Below are 9,390 nucleotides of genomic sequence, written 5' to 3' on the forward strand. Positions count from 1 at the left end.
ACAAAGATCTCATTTACTCCTAAAATCATGGAGAAATCCATTCCATGTAAATTCAAGATGCCACAACTTACTACCTATTTAGGAAAATGTTATCTTTACAATCATGTCCAAAATTATGACTATGTAATGTTATTACACTGTTGGGAAGAAACTGTCATGTGCCGAGACATTTCTTTTAACTTTGATTGACCATCCTTGCACATAGTTTAATAGCTTAGCCAAGAAATCTATTTCCTCCTTTAAATAATCGAGGAGAGAGTTTATGAATTTTATCGTTATTAATAGCCAAAAAAAGAAGATGCTACACATTTGGTTAATATTCAACAAGGAAGCAAAGAACTACTCAGATAATATGTCAGTCGTTTTAGAAACACAAGACTTGCATGTGGATGTGCTGGTTGCCACAAAGCTCTAAGGCACCGGTTTGTACCACTACAAAAATCCTTCATTCTAGATTAGCTTCCATCTTTGGTAGACTTGTTTTTTCAAAAAACAAATACATTCTACATGTTGAGGTAATGTGAAGAGTTGGAAGAAACGAAAAAAAAGAGATAAAAGGAAGAGATTTTGACAAGGGGACAAGCTAGAGGAAGGAAAAAGCCAAAAAGTCTGACAACCTTTCCAAGCTCCAATTCATGAATTATACCCAACTCACAAAGTCACGTACCTCTATTTTGGAAGCTATTGAAGGATTAAGCCTTACCAAATTTCTCAAGAAATTCCATGATCATATGGACACTTTTCTGATGAATATTACGAGTTGATCAACCAAATAAAAGCTTGGATCAAGGAAGGAAAACTGAGAAGATTTGTGGACACCGTGACCCAAACATATTATCCCGGGGACAAGGGGTACGATCCAATACCAAAAAGAATACCTCAACGAGCAAGGGCAAGAGAGCACAATTCACCATTCAAATGACTAGGCCCTCAGAAGAGCCAAGTATTCCCTGCTTGAGGCCCATGAAGGAATTCATAAAAAAAACATTTATATGCTGCGGTTGCTTTAGGCAAGTAAAATAGGTAAGAGATTAAATACAAATAATTTGAGGTTATATTTTAGTAAATAATGTCTAAATAAAAACTTTTACCTTGTTACAATTTTTTTTTTTTTTTTTTTTAGCATTTTGACAATGAATGCATAAAAATTGACTAAAATCATGATGAATAAGCAAATCTGACATCAAAAGCAAAAAATGCGCAAGAATGACTTAAGGTTCATCAAGAAGAATAATAGATAAATGGGCAAATCAAAAATGAAAAACACAAAATACATAAGAATGACATAAAAATTGAAGCACAAAAGGCACAAGAATGATTTAGGGTCCATAATCCATATAGATCTAGAATTAGAAATGTAAAAAAGTGCGAGAATGATAGAGAAAAAATCTAGAATTAGAAGCACAAAATGTGTAAGAATGGTCTAAAAATCAAAATATAAAGTGTGAAAGTAATCTAAGATAACCCAGAAACAAAAGTGATAAATGAGTAATCTAGGATAAATCTAGCATTAAAATTGTAAAATAAGTGAGAATGATTTAGGATAAATGTAGAATCAGAAACACAAAATGAGTGAAAATGATCTAGAATAAAAAAACAAAAAATGAATCCCTCAATATATATATATATATATATTTTTGTTGTTGTAATCAGCAACAACAATACCATATATAATAATTGACAAAGTCCTAATCAACTTTATTTTGTACTTTAGTTCATTTTCTTCATCAATCACCATAGATTAAAAATAGACTTATATTTTATTGTCGTGTCCAACTATATATATATATATATATAATACATAAATTATTTGATAATCTTTTACAGAGACCCATCATTATATATTGTCATCAATATATAATATTATTAGTAGTTCGGGCTTTTTTTTTTTTTTTTTTTCAGATAACCATTCAATTTTTCAGATGGGGATTCTTTTCTTCCTCACAAATAAAAAAATAAATAAATAAAACACAAAGGCAAGAGCTAAAAAAAAACGAAAAAGAAAAAAAAAAAAAAGAACAGAAATCAAAACTGCTGGGTTTAACAGTTAACAGGGTTTTCCCGGAATGCACTTGAGCGGGCCAGAGAATCGGGTCAGTCGGGTCACGTAACTGCCCGGCTTGGCCTTGATGAAGTCCTGCCTGGAGTATGGATTGTCCTTCAATGGCCCCCCGGATTCCACGAACTTCGCTCCGTTCATCAGCAGATCGCCCTCCGATCGCCACTGCCATTTGCTCCACTCGCTCTCCGACGCGTAATCTCTGTGAGTGATCACCTTCGCGTTCACGTCCGGCGGCGCGATGAACCGATTGCCCTGGCTGATGATGGTCGGATGACTGCTGCCGCCGATGGCGTACATCAACCAGTGGGTGTAGTCGTTGTTCAGCACGTGGATGAAACCGTATCGGCACCTCGGCATCCTCTGGACCAGCCCTTGCCCGAAGTGGTTGAACGCCACCGTGATTTGCATCACTTCGTCTATCTTGTGAGCGTCATTTGCTCCGAACAACATCACCTACGTACGTTAATAATTATAAAACCATCGTAATTAAAATCGGACTGGTCGATCGAACTGCTGGTTTAAGAATTCATATATATATATATATATATGTATGTATACCTCGTTGTGGTGGGTGAAATGGCTATTGGAGATGGTGATGCCGGTGGAACCCATGATGGCGTCGATGAGGCCATCCTGGCAATTGGACATGGAAACGTGGTCGATCCAGATGTTGCTCGCGCCGAACAAGGAGATCCCGTCGCCGTCGCTCTTCGTGCGGAGGCCGGCGTGCTTGACGGAGTCCCTGATCATGCCGCCGTTCCCGGCATGAATATCGTGGATGTGGAGCCCATGGATGATGATGTTCTTCACGTACTGCATCGTGATTCCGGCGCCATTGGCTATGTGGACGTTGGCTCCTCTGGCGTCGATGGTCTTGTCGCTGGTCATCAACAACTCCTCGCTCAGCCGGATGAACATCGGCCGCGCGAAGATGATCCACAGAGGCTCGTCCTGGATCACAGCGTGCCGGAGAGTTCCCGGTTTTGGGTTCATCAAATCAGCGTCGGATGGGTCAGTCACCACGTAGATCTTCCCGTTCTTCCCGCCGGTGGTCTTCCGGCCGAAGCCCTGCACACAGTCGGCCAGTCTCTTCCGGTCCTTCTCCCAGTCCGGCTGGCACCTCCAGCACCGGTCGATGGGATTCGTGGCCATGCATGGCCCTAACCCGGTGTACTTCTTTTTCAGACTCCTCCTTGTGCCATTAGCACCCATCAAATCCCTACAGCTCAAACCAAAACAAGAACCAATCAAATAATATGCATAACTGAAACAAACATATATATATATAAACACAATTAGTTAAACGATGAGGTAATTAAGAGAAGCCATTATTATTAATGGAACTCACGATTCAACAGTTGCAGCGAGATTGTCTGAGATTTGTTCAGGGTCCGAGCTGAAGGTTTCAAGAGCATCCTCTTGAGCTTTCTGGGCCTTATCCTGCCAGTATTCGTCCATCTCCCCGATATCGGCGTGCAGCGCCGGGATTGCTCCAGCCGCCAACAGCAGCAGCAAAAACGAGAAGGTAATCGAATGGCGATCCTTCGTGCTTAATTCCATCGCTGGCTGCTCGATGGGGTTGATCAATGATCTCCTCTTTCCTTTTTTTATTTTTTTTTTGTTCTTATTAGAAAATCCCTGCTACGTACATATACGTACGTACCTTTATTCGATCGCAAGCGAATCACTGGTCGCAGTGATTCACTTGTCTGGATTGGTGATGGTGCTCGGGGCAGGGCTTTATAGCATTCATCCATGGCGGACGACATCTTACAACCAGTAATTCCGAACCACAACGTGAGATTGGAAGGCGCGAAATGCATGGAAGAAGAAGAAGAAGCAGCGAGATCTATGGAAGGCTCTTCTATTCTTGGACACTTAAAAGACACTGATTTAACGGTCATGAATTACTAATTACCTTTTGAATTCATTTAATATATATTGTTTTAGTAAACCACAAAATATTCCGAGTAATAAATACATACATATATAAATTATCAAAAAAACATTCAACTTTAACGTGTTTTTAATTTTAGACCTAATATTTTTTTTTTTAATAATCACATCAAATTCATTTATTGATTGCATAAATTCATAAAATGGCCTAAATGTTAATAATTTTTAGAACGATAATATTTAGAACAATAATGTTTGGAGAGACGATACTTATATTCTTAAATTATTAATTTAAAGTTATCACACTATTTTTTGTGACATTTGAAAAATGATAAAAATCCTAGAAACCTCAAATATTGAGTGTAATTTATTTATTTAAGAGTTTATTATACAATGCTATCTATGGACCACTCTTGACCTTTCGAAGAAGAAATTCAATGATGGAATCAACAGACGAGCAATTTCCCATTATTGAAAAGTGTCTCGCAAAGAAAGGAGAGATAACAGGTAAACAACTGTTTACCAAAGAACTAACATCTTGCAGCAGGTTTCTGTTAATGGAGAACGTTTCAACAATCACTAGAAGAATGGAAGCCGCCTTCGGTAATGGCTGTTGGATTCAGATCTTAGTAAGTTCACAATCTTATCAACAGCCAGTTACTTCAGCAGCTAATGAGTCCAATTTTTGTGGTATCTAGTGTCATCTCTTCACTACCTAAACTATGGTTGAACATGTGTTAGTTTGGGTCCAAAACCCAAATCAAAGTACAAGTACTTAAGCTTGGTTTACTTGATGATTTAATGTACATTAAACCTCTCTGCAGGCTCAACTTGGGCTCTATTTTTTTTTCCCCCTTTAAGGACATATTGCCCTATATTTATCTCATCATATCAAAGGATATATATATGCCATTCATTTTGTCTGGAGTGAACTCCAAGTATTTCTTGGCATTATTGTAGATGTTATATGTCCAAGAGTTCTCCCTACATGCTAGTGTTTCAGCTGCCTTGGAGATGGTGACTGACTTTCCCTTCTCCAAATAAGGATTCTGAAAATTTTAATATCAATGACGCTGCATTGTACTGAGTTTCTCTGGCTTTCTATTTGTTTGTTTCATGGGACCTTCACATCACACGGTAAGTCAAAATCTAGGAGTTTCTTGCTTCGAGATATTTGTACTGCTTTCTCAGTAACTTATGTGAAATATGGATTGCCTACTCATTGCCCTTTCAATATGTTGTTAAAGATGCTTGGAAATTTGTTGAAAAAGTTTGGCATTTCAAGTAGTCCAATTTAACTTCCACAAACCAAGTTCCTGTTATTGGGATGTGAAAGGCTTAATCCTGGGGGCTGCTTGTTTCTTCCTTCTATGTTTAAGCATCCTGCAAATTGCAGAATACCTTTTTTTCTTTTTAATCCATGCTGTTAACATGAGCTTGGAGTTGCACCCTTTTGGCCCATTCCCTTTGCCCTTGATATGGTCGTGGTTAGAAATGATTAGTAAGTTAGAATCTATGTAGCCTTAGAGGACTAAGGATTAGTGTTATTTCATCTCCCTTCGTAATTTAGGCGACTCCTAGTTTTTGCATGCATATGCCAGTAGGGGCGGACCCAGGAGGTGGCAGCCCACCCAATTTTTTTTTTAAAAAATAGATTTTGTGGTTTAAAAAAATAATAATTATTTCGCCACCCCGCGCTTGAAAGCCTAGAGGTGAAATGGATTTTGTTCATCTTTAAGCATGCATATGCTATAGTTATTCGTTATCTTGCATTCAAGTACGTTGTGTGTTATTATATTCATGTTAAAATAATATTTTTAAAACTATTATTAAGCTTCATTGCTCATGTTAGCCTATTGAACATGTAAAGTAATGAAATTTGTATTTCTAAGGAGAAGGCTAAGCTTGTTGAATGATCATTTGTGCTATGTTGATAAAAACAAAAGAAAAATTATGTCTTTTTTTAAAGTTAAGGAGTGTTTGGTCATATTTCTTCAAGGAGGTTTGTGTTTTGTGATTATGAGATATGAAAATCTGTATGTAATGAAATGCATTTTTGCAAGCAAGTTGTGTGAACTATGTTCTAGTTTTATGTTATGGATGTTTTGATGATGATTACATTTATGTTAAAATTTTAATGTCCTCTTATATTATATTTTCTTACGCTTATTAATATATTTTGTATTCTTATTTAGAATATTAATTAAAAATATGCTAAATCTATCTCGATAAATATATGGATGTTGCTTTAGTCAAAGAAGGTTGGTAGGATTATTTTTTAGTATGTCTTATTTATTAATATTTTCATATGTATTAAAATAATTTTACTAAGAATAATGCATGTTACAACTTTATAAGGTATTTGCATTGTACATTTTTTATTTTTATTTTTTGCCTTTTCTTTTTAAATTATGTTAAATATGCATGTAAAGCTCTTACATTCCCATTTTTGCCTTTTTATTTTTCTTTTGTTGGTGAAGTTTACGGTTAGAAAAAAAATTTGAAGCCCCCCTAAGTAAAAAATCCTAGGTCCGCCCCTGCATACGTGTTTAGTTACCAGGCATAGATCGGCAGTTTCATGCTCATGATTATTGCTCTCTACTTTGATGGCCTGGAGTTGCATGCAAATGGCCTGGAGAACTTAGAAAACAAGATACTTCTATTGCTCTCTACTTTGATGCAATGAATGATGAACATCATGCAAACATACCCTATACCCTAAACCTTAACCTCAAAATTGTGCTAAATATTACGGCATGCCAAGAGTCTTGATTTATTTGACTGGGTCTGATCGTTGTGTCTTGATTTTGGAACTCCACAGGAAAACCAGCTAGAACAAACAAAGTAGGATGTTATAACAAACATATAATATATTTGGGTACGTATAAAACCCTAGTTGTGATGTCTAAAAGCTCTCTCTCTCTCTCTCATCCCGAAGCTTCATGCTCAGATTATTATTTTTGTGACCCTGCTTCCAGACCTGTTTTCAGCCCCTAAAATTCAAAATTTCAGCCTGAGATTACCTCTAAACTGTCCATCCAATCCGTATATGCATAATTGAATGATTCACTTTACCTCTTTATCAATCAGAGCCTCGATATAAAAGCACTAGTATATGCATATGTGAATGACTTGGTTCTAATTTATCCAACAGCAATAGACTTCCAGATGGAAATTATTGCAAATTTTCATTGCATCCTAACAAATCCATGATCCTCTCTACGTTTTAGAGCAGTTGCTAAGCATGCCTTCACATGATAAAATTAAGGAAGCCTCATCCAATACGAACAATTCATTTTATTTTCATTTATCCTTTTTAGTTTTTCCCACTAAGAACTAGCATGCAAGCTCAATTCAGGAACTACAAAAAGGGAAAAGCAAAATCATAGGAGGCTCACCATACCTGGACTCCCTGGAGCAGCAAGGAGAACCCTCTTTTCCCTATCCAATTCCATAACCAACCTGAAGAAGGCAAATCTCCTCACCAATGTTCTGTTTTGCCATTCCCTTTCTCAGGAACTTAATTCTACAGCTTCATTCAATGTACGTTCTGCCCAGACTACAACAACAAAAAGCTTTCAAATGAATACATTTTGTATTTTCCTTGTATTGACTTGTAGAGTTGTAGTTCTTCTTGTTCTATCTTTCTATTGAATTAATAAGCATGACATTGTGATGCTAAAAGCTTCCCAATTTAGTCTCATAGGGTTTGCCTAAATAGAACCCTTTTATAATATGCAAAGCATAACACTGAGCTAACAAGTTGGGACGTTCACAATCGCCACCCATAGTTCATGAGTTGACAAATAAGATAAAAGACCAAATCTATCTAACCCGATCCATTTCTAATGAAACTTGACCCTCTTGCTTTTTGAACATTCTGCTTAACCATTAATTTTCTCACACTTTCTGCAGCATCCCACTTACCACTCAGAACAAGCAAATCAGAAATTAGGGTGTAGACTCCTCCATCATTCTCCGGCTTTAGCATCTCCATGACCTGATCAATCACTCTCTCTGCCATATCGAATTGCTTGTGCACCTTACAAGCTGACAGAAAAGAACCCCAAACAACAACATTTGGCTTAAGTTTCATTGTGTTAATAATTTCGTAAGCTTCTCCCAATTGCCCAGCCTTCCCAAACATATCAACCATACAACCATAATGTTCTATCGTGTGTTGTAATCCGTATTCTTCAGTCATTTTGAAATATCTACGGCCCTCTTTAACCAACCCTGCTTGTGCACAGGCAGTGAGAACCCCTGTGAATGTTAATTCATTAGGTCTGACACCGGATTCTTTCATCATCTCGAAAATAGACAATGCTTCTTTCCCATACCCATGCTGCGCGCACCCATGAATCAATGCTGTCCAAGATATGACATTTCTATCTAGCATCACGTGGAAGACCCGACCAGCATTCTTTAGGATTCCACATTTGGCATACATGTCAACTAGTGCTGTGCCGAGCTCTACATTCAACTTCCAAACGTTCTTTACGGTAAATCCATGAATGGATTTTCCGAGCAGCGAACCAATGGAACCCATGCGAGGACACCCCACCAACATTGATACTAATGTCACTTGGTCAGGCTTAAACTGTTCAGTCGCTAGCATTTCGCGAAACAGTACAAATCCATTTCCCCATTGACCATTATTCATGCAACATGCTATCATAGCAGACCAGGAGCCCAAATCCCTTGAAGGAATTCTATCAAAGACAGACCTTGCCTTTTCAACTTGGAACGACTTGGAATAGCCCGTAATCATGGTATTCCATGTCACGGTATTCTTGACTGGCATTTCATCAAACAGCGCGCGCGCATCACCAAAGGAAGCCACGACGTACGCATGCAGAAGGGAGGTGGCGACATAGACATGGGAATTGAAACCGAGCTTCAAAAGATGGGCATGGAGGTGATGGATAAGAGGAAGGCTCTGCAAATGAGCACAAGATTTTAGAGTGAAGAGTATGGAGAAGCTGTCGTAGGGGATGGATAGACGTTGCATTTGGGAGTAGAGTAAAAGTGCCCTGTGGGGGGAGGAAGCATTTCTAAGGGCTAAAGACCATGAATTAAAGCTTCTGCTTCTAAGAAACCAAATGGTCCGGATAATGGTTGGTGGTATGACTGAGTATGAGAAAACCAGTCTCATCTCTCAGCTACCGGCAAATATGTCATCCAACACGTAAAAGCACACACCTTTCCATATAAAAGCGCACCCCTACATTTGGCCAACAAAGGGTTAAGATGATGAGATAAGATATCAAGACATTATGCTATGTACGTACTTTTGGTAAAATGTTTCAAAGAACTTAAATACCATTTTACTCAAATGAATATGTGACAAAAATGTTATGTTTGAAATGATGCTTGGGAATTGTACCACGGAGACTAAAGTTATAAATAAATAAAATAAAAAGAGAAAGTTA

General features: G+C 37.8%; 2 protein-coding genes across 2 annotated transcripts; both read right to left on the minus strand.

The window, feature by feature from the left end:
- Nucleotides 1-1,930: 1,930 nt before the first annotated feature.
- LOC127788443 (pectate lyase-like) lies at nucleotides 1,931-7,142 on the minus strand. The gene is made up of 3 exons (XM_052316703.1): nucleotides 3,411-7,142; nucleotides 2,621-3,281; nucleotides 1,931-2,515 (listed from the first exon to the last, which is right to left on the minus strand). The coding sequence occupies exons 1-3, from the start codon at nucleotides 3,620-3,622 to the stop codon at nucleotides 2,048-2,050; spliced, it is 1,341 nt and encodes a 446-aa protein (XP_052172663.1). The 5' UTR covers nucleotides 3,623-7,142; the 3' UTR covers nucleotides 1,931-2,047.
- A 183-nt stretch (nucleotides 7,143-7,325) lies between these two features.
- On the minus strand, nucleotides 7,326-9,378 carry LOC127788444 (pentatricopeptide repeat-containing protein At5g66520-like). Its single transcript, XM_052316704.1, has one exon. The coding sequence runs from the start codon at nucleotides 9,111-9,113 to the stop codon at nucleotides 7,788-7,790; it is 1,326 nt and encodes a 441-aa protein (XP_052172664.1). The 5' UTR covers nucleotides 9,114-9,378; the 3' UTR covers nucleotides 7,326-7,787.
- Nucleotides 9,379-9,390: the final 12 nt, after the last annotated feature.

This window comes from Diospyros lotus, chromosome 13 (assembly GCF_014633365.1).
Source record: "Diospyros lotus cultivar Yz01 chromosome 13, ASM1463336v1, whole genome shotgun sequence".
Classification (NCBI taxonomy): Eukaryota; Viridiplantae; Streptophyta; class Magnoliopsida; order Ericales; family Ebenaceae; genus Diospyros; species Diospyros lotus.

Excerpts from the sequence above, each read along its gene's own strand:
- LOC127788443 (XM_052316703.1), bottom strand. The coding sequence starts at position 3,622 with ATGGAATTAAGCACGAAGGATCGCCATTCGATTACCTTCTCGTTTTTG. Across the intron at positions 3,282-3,410 it reads CTCGCTGCAACTGTTGAATC|GGATTTGATGGGTGCTAATG; the intron begins GTGAGTTCCATT and ends TTTGAGCTGTAG. Across the intron at positions 2,516-2,620 it reads ATTTCACCCACCACAACGAG|GTGATGTTGTTCGGAGCAAA; the intron begins GTATACATACAT and ends TAACGTACGTAG.
- LOC127788444 (XM_052316704.1), bottom strand. The coding sequence starts at position 9,113 with ATGAGACTGGTTTTCTCATACTCAGTCATACCACCAACCATTATCCGG.